This window comes from Coregonus lavaretus, assembly GCF_964263955.1.
Source record: "Coregonus lavaretus genome assembly, chromosome: 2".
Taxonomy (NCBI): Eukaryota; Metazoa; Chordata; class Actinopteri; order Salmoniformes; family Salmonidae; genus Coregonus; species Coregonus lavaretus.
In genome coordinates, this window is record NC_139989.1 from 37,343,376 (window position 1) to 37,358,833 (window position 15,458).

Sequence of the window (15,458 nt, forward strand, 5' to 3'; positions counted from 1 at the left end):
TGTGATTCACATTCGACTTGAGACAACACCTCTGCCACTGAAAGATACAATTCGTACAAATTAGTGTAATGTTTATTGAAGTTGCAGTCCACAAAAGCCAAGATTCTGGCCTCTGGTGTGGCTAATAACCTTGATATGAAATAATAAACCACAAAAGAGACCAGTTTGATATTCCAAAAATGTAGAAAAGTATATTGAGAAAAATAAAAAGAGCACTTAAAAAAGGTCACTTCATTGCTTGTTGTGAGCAACACTGTCCCATGCTATACATAATGTTAACCACGACTACCAGCGAGATCCAATCCCAAGACTACAAAGTATTTACCTTGTTGACACATGTAAGAAATAAAAATGTTGGTAACAATTAAGAAACATACAGCAGTCAGCAAAACGGTACCTTCAAATCAGCAACATGAAAAAATGCCTCTGATTCCCAACTTGTAAGGTACTTAAAGTGAACACAAATGTATGAATACGAATTCCGGTGACCATCCTGCTACTGATACGGCTATTTGTGATATGGACTGAAGATCGACTTTTCGATTCCAATTCTCATTTCTCTACTTCAATCTTCCCATTCCCTTTTCTATCTGCTCAGGACTTTTTCCCGGTGTGTGTTCGTAGGTGCGCCTGTAACCGGGATGCCTGGGAGAAGCGTTTCCCGCACTCCGAGCAGCAAATCGCTGGCGTCGTCGCCAGTGCTGTGGTGATATGAGTCTGTTGGTGAGCTTTCAGGAGCAGCACCCGGCTGAACTTCTTGCCGCATTCTTTACACTCGTGAGCCTTCCTGCCTTTGAGAGGCACGGTCTTCACCTTTGAGTCCAGCGTCGTCGTCCCTTTGTCTTCATCCTCCTCCACCTCCTCCTGTGAAACAGCAACCTTTTTCATGGGAGGAGATGGGCAGCTCTGGTTAGGCGATTCTGTGTTTTGCCGGCGCACAGCTGCTCTGCCAGGTGAAGCTTCGGGGAGCAGGGGGATAGTTTCCATGGCGTTCTCGTCCTCGTCCTCCTCTAGGAGCTGAGCGGGGAGTGTGAGGAGCCGGTGAAGCATCGACGGAGACCTGAGGGACACCTCAGCTGAAACACAGGCAGAGGGATACAAATCAAAGCGAAGAGAGAATGAGTGAAATTAAGATTAAAAGCAATAAAAAGCTGACAGTTTCTAATAATAGGGGAAGGAAATCCAATTGGTCCAGGAGGATGTGACAAGGAAGCTACAGCCATCTTGTTTTGTACTAGACTCAGAGAATACACATTATTCATCCATTGGAAGAATCCAAGATGGCGTAGCAGTGCGGTCGTGTTCTTTGTTGTGTGTCCGTGTAAATAGGCAGTTTTTTGTATTTTTCGTACATATTTCCCTATCACACTTTTCATCCTTCTACTAAATATACTTTCCTGCAACCCACCTCACTCAATGTGGAACAGATTATATTATTTACTCACCTTTATCTAGAATCTCCAGTTGAAACTAGCTAGCCAGCTAACTAGCTACTTGATATTAGCCACCGTTAGCGGTTTTCACCCAGAACATCGGATTTTCTGCCAGAATAACTGAATCACTGGACCCTAACACCGGATCGCAACTAGCTAGCCGCAACCGAATGGATGTTGCTGTAGGCTAATCACCACTGCCCCCGAAGCAAGCACCAGTTAGACTTTCTGCCAGAATCACAGGACCTTTAACACCTGATCATCGCAACTAGCTAACTGCAACCAAATGGATGTTGTTGTTGGCTAATCAGCCTTGAGCTAGCCTCGAGTTAGGCACATCTCCCGGCTATCTACCTCTCTGTCAACCGGACAGGACCTCCTAGAGTCGACACGGAGCCCCGCCGATCCATCACGACTGGTCTGTCGACGTAATCGTCTGTGGTTTCAACAGGCTTCCCGTTGCGACGACCACGAAGATCCATCTGCTAGCCCCGGCCCGCTAGCACACGCAAACAACAGCCGTGCTTCCTGCACGCTGTGCTTTAGCACCAATTCGAACTGCTCTCGGACTCACATATTGCTGTTCACTGGACCTTATGATCACTCAGCTGCACAGCTGATGTCTGCTGGACTGTTCCTTTACACGGTACCCTGTCCTGTTTATCTGTTTAGCCTCAGCCCAAACTTTCATCGCCATTACCAGTTGTTGTCTGAGCTCTCTCTAATAACACCTGTGATTGCTTTATGCCTCTCTCCCATGTCAATATGCCTTGCCTATTGCTGTTCCAGTTAGTTCTTATTTTACAATTACAATATAGAACTCCAAGTCATTCTCAAACTGCCTCAAATAGCTCCTTTGTTCCACCCCCATACACGCCGAGACCGGCTCAATCGGTGCCTCCAGTTATGCTATCTCTTTCATTGTTACCCAACGCTTAGGTTTACCTCCACTGTACTCATATCCTTCCATATCCTTGTCTGTACATAATGCCCTGAAACTATTCTACAACGCCCGGAAATCTGCCCCCTTTATTCTCTGTACCCAACGCACTAGAAGACCAGTTCTTAAAGCCTTTAGCCGTATCCTTATTCTAGTCCTCCTCTGTTCCTCTGGTGATGTAGAGGCTAACCCAGGCCCTGCAGCCCCCAGTATCACTCCTACACCCAGGAGTTATCATTTGTTGACTTCTGTAACCGTAAAAGCCTTGGTTTCTTGCACATTAACATCAGAAGCCTCCTTCCTAAGTTTGAGTTATTCACTAAGTTAGCACACTCCGCCAACCCTGATGTTCTAGCAGTGTCTGAATCCTGGCTTAGGAAGGCCACCAAAAATTCTAAAATGTCCATCCCCAACTACAACATTTTCCGTCTAGATAGAACTGCCAAAGGGGGTGGAGTTGCAATCTACTGTAGAGATAGCCTGCAGAGCTCTATCATACTATCCAGGTCTGTGCCCAAACAGTTTGAGCTCGTACTTCTAAAAATCCACCTTTCCAGAAATAAGTCTCTCACTGTTGCCGCTTGCTACAGACCCCCCTCAGCCCCCAGCTGTGCCCTGGACACCATATGTGAATTGATTGCCCCCCATCTATCCTCAGAGTTCGTACTGCTTGGTGACCTAAACTGGGATATGCTTAACACCCCGGCCATCCTACAATCCAAACTAGATGCCCTCAATCTCACACAAATTATCAAGGAACCTACCAGGTACAACCCTCAATCCGTAAACATGGGCACCCTCATAGATATCATCCTGACTAACTTACCCTCTAAATACACCTCCGCTGTCTTCAACCAGGATCTCAGCGATCACTGTCTTATTGCCTGCATCAGTAACGGGTCCACCCCTAATCACTGTCAAACGCTCCCTAAAACCCATTAGCGAGCAGGCCTTCCTAATTGACCTGGCCCAGGTATCCTGGATGGATATCGATCTCATTCCGTCAGTAGAGGATGCCAGGTTGTTCTTTAAAAGTGCTTTCCTCTCAATCTTAAATAAGCATGCCCCATTCAAAAAATTCAGAACTCAGAACAGATATAGCCCCTGGTTCTCCTCAGACTTGACTGTCCTTGACCAGCACAAAAACATCCTGTGGCAACTTTTCAGGGAAGTTAGGAACCAATATACACAAGCAGTTAGGAAAGCAAACGCTAGCTTTTTCAAACAGAAATGTGCATCCTGTAGCACTAACTCCAAAAAGTTTTGGGACACTGTAAAGTCCATGGAGAATAAGAGCACCTCCTCCCAGCTGCCCACTGCACTGAGGCTAGGATACACTATCACCACCGATAAATCTACAATAACCGAGAATTTCAACAAGCATTTTGCTACGGCTGGCCATGCTTTCCACCTGGCTACCACTACAACGGCCACCAGATCTGCATCCACCGCTGCAACTTGCCCATGCCTCCCCCCGCTTCTCCTTCACACAAATTCAGTCAGCTGATGTTCTGAAAGAGCTGCAAAATTTGGACCCCTACAAATCATCTGGGCTAGACAATCTGGACCGTTTCTTTCTAAAATTAGCCGCCGAAATTGTCGCAACCCCTATTACTAGCCTGTTCAACCTCTCTTTCGTAACGTCTGAGATCCCCAGAGACTGGAAAGCTGCCGCGGTCATCCCCCTCTTCAAAAGGGGGTGACACTCTAGATCCAAACTGTTACAGACCTAAATCCATCCTGCCCTTCGAAAGTTTTTGAAAGCCAAGTTAACAAACAGATCACCGACCATTTCGAATCCCACCGTACCTTTTCCGCAATGCAATCCGGTTTCCGAGCTGGTCATGCACCTCAGCCATGCTCAAGGTCCTAAACGATATTATAACCGCAATCGATAATAGACAGTACTGTGCAGCCGTCTTCATCGACCTGGCCAAGGCTTTCGACTCTGTCAACCACCGCATTCTTATTGGCAGACTAAATAGCCTTGGTTTCTCAAATGACTGCCTCGCCTGGTTCACCAACTACTTCTCAGATAGAGTTCAATGTGTCAAATCGGAGGGCATGTTGTCTGGACCTATGGCAGTCTCTATGGGGGTGCCACAGGGTTAAATTATTGGACCGACTCTTTTCTCTGTGTATATCAATGATGTCACTTGCTGCTGGTGACTCTCAGATCCACCTCTACGCAGACGACACAATTTTGTATACATCTGGCCCTTCATTGGACACTGTGTTAACAAACCTCCAAACAAGCTTCAATGCCATACAACACTCCTTCCGTAGCCTCCAACTGCTCTTAAACACTAGTAAAACTAAATGCATGCTCTTCAATCGAACGCTGCTGGCACCCGCCCACCCGACTAGAATCACTACTCTCGACGGGTCTGACCTAGAGTATGTGGACAACTACAAATACCTAGGTGTCTGGTTAGACTGTAAACTCTCCTTCCAGACTCACATTAAGCATCTCCAATCCAAAGTTAAATCTAGAATCGGCTTCCTATTTCACAACAAAGCCTCCTTCACTCATGCTGCCAAAAATGCCCTCGTAAAACTGACTATCCTACCGATCCTTGACTTCGGCGATGTCATTTACAAAATAGCCTCCAACACTCTACTCAGCAAATTGGATGTAGTCTATCACAGTGCCATCCGTTTTGTCACCAAAGCCCCATATACTACCCACCACTGTGACCTGTACGCTCTTGTTGGCTGGTCCTCACTACATATTCGTCGCCAAACCCACTGGCTCCAGGCCATCTATAAATCACTGCTAGGCAAATCCCCGCCTTATCTTAGGTCATTGGTCACCATAGCACCTACCCGTAGTATGCTCTCCAGCAGGTATATCTCACTGGTCATCCCCAAAGCCAACACCTCCTTTGGCCGCCATTCCTTCCAGTTCTCTGCTGCCAATGACTGGAACGAACTGCAAAAATCTCTGAAGCTGGAGACTATTATCTCCCTCACTAACTTTAAGCATCAGTTGTCAGAGCACCTTACCGATCACTGCACCTGTACACAGCCCTTCTGAAATTAGAACACTGAACTACCTCATCCCCATATTTTGCTCATTTGCACCCCAGTATCTCTATTTGCACATCATCTCTTGCACATCTATCATTCCAGTGTTAATACTAATTGTAATTATTTTGCACTATGGCCTATTTATTGCCTTACCTCTATAACTTGCTACATTTGCACACACTGTATATATATTTTCTGTGGTATTTTTGACTTTATGTTTTGTTTTACCCCATATGTAATTCTGTGTTGTTGTTTTTAATCGCACTGCTTTGCTTTATCTTGGCCAGGTCGCAGTTGTAAATGAGAACTCGTTCTCAACTGGCTTGCCTGGTTAAATAAAGGTGAAATAAAAATAAATAAAAAGGAGAACACATACCTTAATATAAAATTAAGCATAACGAGTCATGGGACTTAAGAGTAAGTGTGCACACAACTGGCCATGTCACGTAGCGACATCAGTTCAGTAGTTCCCATGCTCACCCGTGGCTGTGGTGCTTATGGTAGCAGGAAGGTCTTGCGGAGTGTCCAAGGTCGAGGAGAGGACCTCCATGTCCTCCAGAGGCATCCACTGGGGGTCCTGCAGGAGGCTGGTGGGGGAGGGCTCCAGGTTCTCACGGATCAGGGCGTTCAGACTGGGGAAGGAGCCCACAATCCCCAACCCAGATCCCCCGGTCCTCTCCTCGCCCCCCTTCCCTGAAGCCAGCTCTTTGATCTGCCACAGGTCGCTGCACCACTTCTGCCCAAAAACCTTGTCCAGGATGGGGACCCAGTCTTGGGCTACAGTCAAGACAGCCTGATTGTCACTGTCTACACACAGAGAGAGGGAGTGAGCGACAAAACTGAGAACAAGACAAACCTGAATTAGAAAACAAGCACAATTCATACAGGCTGTGGTCAGGACAAATTTCTTGTCACTGTCTGCACAGAGAGAGAGAGGGAGAAAAAAAAGAGAGAGATTAAACAAACTTGAGAACAAGACAACTGAACTGGAATTAAAGTGCAAAACGTATCCATGATGTGGATACGAACACTGACAAACATTTATAAAAAACAGTGTGCACGTTTGTGTTCGTACATCATTGCACCTGAAGAAGCAGGTAACACATTCAGTGATTATTTCCATCATTATAGCAGTCATTTCTAATGCAGTACATTTGAATATTGATCCATTTTACTAAATGTTGTACATTAAAGAGACCCAAGGCAATATACACATAGGAAGTGTCTGTTTGCTTATAGTGAACCAGCTTTATAATATCTAAGCAGTATTACCAGCACAAGTATAAGAGTGGACTCTTAGAGTAGAGGGAAACCTATATCTCCTGGACATGGCATACCTAACATGGCATGATGTCATATACACAGTAACAGATTGCAGGGGCTTAACTGGAGCAACTATTTGGCACTGACACGGTTAATAGTTAACTATAACAGGTGAGCTTCAGCTCCCATTTTGACAGCTACTGAATAGGTAAATTGACCAATTCAACTGATTCAGAGACTGGTGTTGTGTGCAAGTCATGGCTTATAACATGGTTATTGAACACATTAACATTTTTATTTAGAAAATGTGGCCTCAGAGCTCTGGTTAGTCCATATTGACTCCTATTCATACTGTTTTTTGTGTGTGTTTTTTTACAGTCTGACTACTTGGACACAAGCTTATTTTCAGCACCAGAAATTAAGGGAACGCTTGGTTTGTTTCAACTGCTATTTGCCAAGTGTTTACTCAGACATAACATGTAATTATGTGTACTTTCTGGCAATTCAAAGAATTTAACACAATTGGTAACCAACTGGTATGTACCGGCGCTTGTTTCAATGTAGAATGACTCCCAAAATAACCTTAATTATTAGGTCATTACCTATTTATCAATCAAGCAAAATAGCAGCTCGTAAAATAAAGCGTACCCAAGATTTACAATACCCTTGTATTCACCTTAATACAGTGGGGAAAAATAGTATTTAGTCAGCCACCAATTGTGCAAGTTCTCCCACTTAAAAAGATGAGAGAGGCCTGTCATTTTCGTCATAGGTACACGTCAACTATGACAGACAAATTGAGAATTTTTTTTCCAGAAAATTACATTGTAGGATTTTTAATGAATTTATTTGCAAATTATGGTGGAAAATAAGTATTTGGTCACCTACAAACAAGCAAGATTTCTGGCTCTCACAGACATGTAACTTCTTCTTTAAGAGGCTCCTCTGTCCTCCACTCGTTACCTGTATTAATGGCACCTGTTTGAACTTGTTATCAGTATAAAAGACACCTGTCCACAACCTCAAACAGTCACACTCCAAACTCTACTATGGCCAAGACCAAAGACCTGTCAAAGGACACCAGAAACAAAATTGTAGACCTGCACCAGGCTGGGAAGACTGAATCTGCAATAGGTAAGCAGCTTGGTTTGAAGAAATCAACAGTGGGAGCAATTATTAGGAAATGGAAGACATACAAGACCACTGATAATCTCCCTCGATCTGGGGCTCCACGCAAGATCTCACCCCGTGGGGTCAAAATGATCACAAGAACGGTGAGCAAAAATCCCAGAACCACACGGGGGGACCTAGTGAATGACCTGCAGAGAGCTGAGACCAAAGTAACAAAGCCTACCATCAGTAACACACTACACCGCCAGGGACTCAAATCCTGCAGTGCGAGACGTGTCCCCCTGCTTAAGCCAGTACATGTCCAGGCCCGTCTGAAGCTTGCTAGAGTGCATTTGGATGATCCAGAAGAGGATTGGGAGAATGTCATAAGGTCAGATGAAACCGAAATAGAACTTTTTGGTAAAAAGTAAACTCGTCGTGTTTGGAGGACAAAGAATGCTGAGTTGCATCCAAAGAACACCATACCTACTGTGAAGCATGGGGGTGGAAACATCATGCTTTGGGGCTGTTTTTATGCAAAGGGACCAGGACGACTGATCTGTGTAAAGGAAAGAATGAATGGGGCCATGTACCGTGAGATTTTGAGTGAAAACCTCCTTCCATCAGCAAGGGCATTGAAGATGAAACGTGGCTAGGTCTTTCAGCATGACAATGATCCCAAACACACCGCCCGGGCAACGAAGGAGTGGCTTCGTAAGAAGCATTTCAAGGTCCTGAAGTGGCCTAGCCAGTCTCCAGATCTCAACCCCATAGAACATTTTTGGAGGGAGTTGAAAGTCCGTGTTGCCCAGCGACAGCCCCAAAACATCACTGCTCTAGAGGAGATCTGCATGGAGGAATGGGCCAAAATACCAGCAACAGTGTGTGAAAACCTTGTGAAGACTTACAGAAAACGTTTGACCTGTGTCATTGCCAACAAAGGGTATATAACAAAGTATTGAGAAACTTTTGTTATTGACCAAATACTTATTTTCCACCATAATTTGCAAATAAATTCATTAAAAATCCTACAATGTGATTTTCTGGATTTTTTTTTCTAATTTTGTCTGTCATAGTTGACGTGTACCTATGATGAAAATTACAGGCCTCTCTCATCTTTTTAAGTGGGAGAACTTGCACATTTGGTGGTTGACTAAATACTTTTTTTCCCCACTGTATGTTGGGTAAATCCAATCACTTTTTGACAGCATCCCTTTTCATTTAAAGTAACTTTTTGGACCTGAATGCCAAAGCATTCAGGAGAGAAAGGTGCTCAAAGTTGACCCATTTTGCATACCATGAGACATCTATGTCTTCATTACTGGAAAAGATAAATGGTTGAGTTTGATATAATTTAAAAGCTTACAAAAACAGGGTTGTCAAATTATTTTATAATTTCTTGAAAACGAATGTCTAAAAAAATATAACTTTTTTTAATGTGTACCTTTAACGTCAATTATCTAAAAACGCGTACCGATTATTTTTCATATTAGCATATGTTGTAGCTTAGACCCTATTTTACATTGTCTGAGGTATTTATGTTGTGCCGGCCAACAGTTGAGACAACATGCTCTTAAATACAGGTTGGGTGTAATTTAATCCCTTCAGATCGCTGCAATTTAGCTACTACACCATTTCAATTGTATTTTTTAAATTCTAATTAGTACCACAAAGATGGCCGCCGGTCCATCCAGTCGAATGTCAACTTAAATGGTCATGTCTATTCTATCATCTATATTTCCTTGATTTCAATAGGTTTCCTATGAAGGATTGACAGTATAATTTAAAACAGATATTCCCATTAATGTCAACATTCTCTGATGTGTGGACCTCCAACCATCTTTGTAGTACCATGTCAATGTAGAAATTTCAATTTTATTCCCGTTTTAGTACATTTATCAGCTAAAACATGACACCCACGCTGTATTCAAAAGCATGTTGCGTCTCAACCGATGGCGGGCATACTACAAAAAACACAGATTATGTAAAATAGGGTCTAGAATAAAACAAGCAAATATGAAAGAAAAAAACGTGTTTAGATAATTGACGTTTAAGGTTTAAAAAAAAGGGGGGGGGAAAGGAAATTATCAAATTGTTTGTCATTTAAAAGCTGTTTGTAAGCTTTTAAATGATACTCAACTGTTTATATTTTCCAGTGATGAAGACATGGATGCCTCATGGTATTTTCTGAGCACATCTACAATGGGCAAATATGTATGGGAGGTTTCGTTCAAATCAAAAGGAATGCTGTCTAAAAGTGATTGAATTCAAATGGATTTACCCTGTGGCATTGCGAGTTGCAACTTGAAACCATATGAACAGGAAGTTACTGGCCTCTCATGAGTAATTGAATGTATAGGCAGAGGAGGTGCCGAGCCCTGGCCGTACTGTGGTACTTTCCAACCCTACATTTTCCATAACATAACATCCAGGACTGTGGGATTTGACTGCTATCATAGCAAGCATCCCCCTTTTCTGTGTGCGTGTGTGTCACATTTGGGACTGTAAATAAAGCATGCAGTTGATTGTCATGTTGACGAGAACATAATTTTACTGTTATAACACAGACCATTTATTGTCTCCGTTTGCTCCCTTTGTTCCCGGACAATTTTGACTGTGACGTTTCTGGATTCCTGCCGGGTGTCCTCTGAGCCACTGGGGAACGCTGTGTTGTTTTCTGACCCACTCCTCCTCGACACCCCGCCCTTCCCGTTCTCCTGGTGAGCCACGCGGCGCAACTGCTCCTCCAGAGCGCTGTGCTCCCGCTCTTTCTTGGTCATCTCCAGGAGCAGATCATCGAAACTGGCCTCCACGATTTTGGTCAGTTCGCACACAGCAAACTCCAGCACATGCTCCATGACCATCTTTAGCTGACCTGCAGAAGAGGAGGACACGGAGACAAAATAGTCATCAGAATTATGAAAGTAGAAATAAAAACCTGGTGTGAGTTCAGAGGAAGTAATTAGGCATAGGTCAATGGTTGGTATGTTTGTAGATAAATAGTGATACATTTGAAAGCTGGCAGTGATCAAGGTAAAAAATTATATATATCACATGTTGCGCTCAATGCTCTCATTCTAGGATATTTGTTGAACACAGTAGGCAAAAACAACCCTGTATCCTTGCAGGGAAATTTCTCTCCAAACCACTCTTTTTACTATGTAAATTAGTAGGGCTGCAATTATTTGTGTAGAGGTTTTAATCAAATAACACACAAATGCATTGCGCAATGAAATCACAAGCCACACCATTTCCAAACTTGGTTTGGATAAAAAGGTGTCTCATACATTTAAAATGTTAAAAGATCTATTTTAGGCTCAGCCATTAGAATTGGAAAAATAACAGCCATTGAGTCCTTTTGAATGCAGTCCATCCCTGCTTTACACAAAGTAGCCTTGAGAGCCCTTGCTTGTACAGCATTGTTATTATAAGCATTTCTCTAGCCTACATATTACATGTTACACACACAGTGCCCCTTTTTTGGGGGGTCCCAAAACACTAAGAAAAACATTGTCATCCCATAATGAGTTTTACTTGGCATCCTTTGAGATGAACCAATTTTTAAGCGTCCAGCAATGGGCATTAATTTTCACCTGTGCAATACAACGACTCAAAAGTTACAGATTTCAGCCATGTTATTAAATGGCTCTTGATTGCATTGTTGTAGCACTGCCAGACTGTGAAAGTCACTTGATTGATAACAACCATATGACACCCAGAAAAGGCATGTGTCTAGGGGACAGATTTGAGCTTTCCTATAAATGCCAATTTCGCCGTTTTCGATTGGTTGCTGTTACAAATACACCAATCAATTAAATGTGAGGCAGGTTTTATTGGGCATTGCATCCATGGTGGCAATGACAATAAATTAGTTATATTCAATGAGTGAATTACTATAATCAAATATCCTACTTTTATAGAGCAGTAAAATATAGAAGGGAATCCTTTTTAATACCATGAGAAGGCTTCATTGCTCAGATAGCTCGGTCACGTCCCCCTTTGCAATATGTATAATTTGGGAGTGGTGAACATTTCCCTGAAGTAATCGAGGAAGTTCTCACAGTTCCCATAATAGTTTTGAGCTAAATCAATTACCAAAATTGATATTTTCAAACAACCCCAAATCACAGAGAATATTAGATATGCTTTTCATTGCATACACTGTAGTACAAATATCTCCATGATGATATCTGACAAATGAGCTAGGCTACTCTTTCCAATAATTAACAGCTGTGTAGTAGAAAGCCTAGGCCTAGCCGATATCCAGAATCAAACAATGACCCACACCATGACTCTCACCCTTTGTTCTTAACCACAAGTTGTACATGTAAAATAAGTTGTGCAAAACATGGTGAGAAAACATTTGACATATCCATCACCACACATATATGGTATTAAGTCTTAGTTACAGATAAAGCTGAGAATAAACTGAACTACTTAGTCATTGATCACGGTTCCATGAACACAATAATAAGATTGTGGATAGTTGGATTAATAGAATTGTTTGTTTAAAGATGCACTATGCAGAAATCGGTCTGCCATTTCCTGGGTGCTAAAATCCTAATAGTTTGCCTAATTTCAGTTTATGTGACAAAACAAGCAACCATAGCGTAGAGAATAATTGTACCATCTAAAACGCTGTGAAAATATATTTTCCAAAACTATTGTATTTTCAGCTGTTTGAAGCTGGTGTACAAACCGAAAGTAAAAGACGCAAAAACAAAACTTAAGAATGGGAAGCATAGAAATAACGCACATAGAACAGATCTACCACTTCTTAGACATGCTATTAATGAGTGACAGATCTATAACTCACATTTCTATGTGAATTTGGTCAGGACGCCCAAAAAGTTACATATTGCAGCTTTCAAATGTTTACATGCTTTGCAAGAAGAACAAATTAACTAATAATCCTATTTACATGGACACATCTGAAATCAGGCTTCTGATGGGACTTTTGATAAATGCAGAAAATCGCCAATCAAAATAAACGTTATACCACAGGGACCATGTTATTTTTGCGAATACTATTTTGTTCTGAGTTTGGACATATAAAGTGAAAACTATTTCTAAGATGCATACTTTCAGTTTTTCCAAACTCAATTCACTCGCGCATAAAAAGGAGGTTAGAGCTACCCGGTGCTGGCAAATGCGTAGACCAAATACACTGCTGGAACGCCGATTAAGCTGTTTACATGCCCTAAATATTCGAAAGACTGCTCAGAATACCAGGTGTTTTAATCAGCGTATGCTTACCTCGATTATGACTGTACACCGATTAAGATAAGCAGAGTAAGGTGTTTACATGATTAATGCCATACTCGGGCCTTCTGCCATAATCAGTTTAATATAAAATGATTAGTGTGCATGTAAACGTACTCAATTATGTGATTTGACTAAAGTAGGAGTGGGTTGGAAACCGCTTTAAAGCTGTGGTGAGCAGCAGAGCACCAAGCTGCTGCAGACAATGACAGCATAGGCCTAGTTGGTTTCTGGCAACCTTGGATCATCTTGAATGCCGATTGACAAAGCAAACAGGGTTTTACACACACGGCAGGTTTGTTTTACAAACACACACGGAATTACGTAACTAGAAAAGAGAGAATGGATTACATGTCCAAATCCCTGAGGAAGAAAACAAATCAAGTTGGAAAATTGTGTGAGGAGATTTTGTGCAGCATGGTCTCTACAATTGCCCCTTTTGTTAAAACCAAAGGATATAAATAGTAATTGAGCGGAGTGAGCGAGGAAGCCTACTAGCCTAATTGTTGTGTTGCATTGTGTAAGTGTGACATCATGCACTGTATGAGGAGCTACCTGTGTGGGTGTCTGTGACTGAAGTATGAATGTTGCTGCCCAGATTAATTTACCTACAACATCAAAATGGCCTCCCTGGCCGTCGCAACCTAAATAAGATCCATTGCCATATGCTAAGTGAAGAGGTACAGCTCCAGCCTCAGCTTTGTCCAAAATGTGCAAATTGAGTTGAAGGCCTGCCAATGGCCTCAGCATTTTGGGGCACAATGACACAGTTTGCCCAATGTCTCCTCCTCCCCCCTTTTATATCTCACACCCCTCCTCTCCCTAAATGTATCCCCTCTAAGAACTGAGTGGGTGTGGTTTGCGCTTGTGACTTTCATTGGAGGATTATTGGGGGGAATGGCATCCTTTCCTTTGCTGCCAGCACTAAGGAGAGGCTCAACAACAATAACGTCACTGCCTTGCCAACCACTGATAGTCCTCTCATCCCAACCCATCTTCAATTACAGAGAAGAATGTTTGATGGGATGTATGCTGCAGTGGTCAATAAGTAGGCCTATCATTTTCACTGATAGGAAAAATTAATGGGGATGGATGTACTGCCTTTCAGTTAACCGTTTGCTTGACACAACTGGTGACAAGGTTGGTGATGTTGGCACTGGTTGTCAATCCACAACTGTACATTGGAACAATCTCAATGGCAACAATGTCACCACAGATGACAAATTGGCCTCTTGACACTTAATTATTGTTAAGTGTACACCTCTTGAGACAAGAGACCATTGTAAGCGTTCACAAGGACGCATGCCTGAGTCAAATAGAACCCAAGTGAAACCAAGGTAATAGAACCACATTGAAAACGACAGTTTTTCATATCCTGAAGATTTTACCACACATGTAATTGATCCTCAGTGTGCTGCAGGCTACTACTGCATGTCATATTTACATATCAACTCTGGTTGTTATTATTATCAAGACTTTCTGCTCTATGCGGATACCTATACCAAGATAATGGTGCGTTGTCCTGTTTTTGTTGACCTCGCCACTATATGTAAACGGAGTGTGTTGATACGTTGTGCCACATAAACAAACAGTCGGCGATCAAACAGACTTTAGGGCTACAGAATGGTGTTATTGCCTTATTGTGTTTCAAATGTATAAGATGAAACCTCTAGGTGCCTTGGTAGTAACCTTGCCTAGCTAGTAACCTTACCCACTACTCGTCCTTTTTGATCCAGTCTTTGAGTGTTTGCGTGCACGCCGCGCTCTGTGCTGTGGCTGAAGGTGTGTGTTTCGGGCTTTGTTCGATCCGTGGCCGCGTTGTCTTCCCTGCCACCGTTGAACTCGGCTCCATTTTCTACCCCATTACGTTCAAACTCCAGTGATTGAAGCCTTAACTTAAGTCTTTGGTTTTCTTGTTCTTTGACGGCCGTTTTCAATAACATAGAATTCAAGCTTGACCCAACACTCTTCGTTATTTCCTGGACTGCGAGTTGCACTACTTGCTCTAGTGCAGATTCCAACTGACCTTGAAAAAACGAAATGTATACCGCGCTGTTCATGATTTCGTCCGTTTTGGTGGAAGACGTCTTTCATTCTTCCTCCCACACCCCAAAAATATAAAATAGAAGTCAGCACACAACTGATTTACATGGAGAACCAGCTACCTCTATCAACGCATCGTGTGTACACCCCTTGGATGCTACCGTAGTATCACTAGTACAAACGCAATAAGTTTCCCCCCATCTCAATCATGGCCAATTGTGTTTCGAGTCGGGAGAGGGTATAGGGACACACCTGGTGCCCAAATTTATGATGTAGGACATGTCGTGCACTTGAGACAGCAGTGTGGAGACAAATGGATTCGTTTTAGGCAGTCGTCCTGATAAGCCCTTCCCAGCTAGTTTATGCTGGCTACCTGG

At 42.7% G+C, this 15,458-nt stretch overlaps 1 protein-coding gene across 1 annotated transcript; it reads right to left on the reverse strand.

Moving 5' to 3' along the window:
* Nucleotides 1–54: 54 nt before the first annotated feature.
* Nucleotides 55–15,224, reverse strand: LOC311148776 (uncharacterized protein). Its single transcript, XM_084185737.1, has 4 exons — nt 14,750–15,224; nt 10,346–10,651; nt 5,884–6,210; nt 55–1,076 (listed from the first exon to the last, which is right to left on the reverse strand). The coding sequence occupies exons 1-4, from the start codon at nt 15,096–15,098 to the stop codon at nt 595–597; spliced, it is 1,464 nt and encodes a 487-aa protein (XP_084041863.1). The 5' UTR covers nt 15,099–15,224; the 3' UTR covers nt 55–594.
* Between the last annotated feature and the right edge of the window lie 234 nt (nt 15,225–15,458).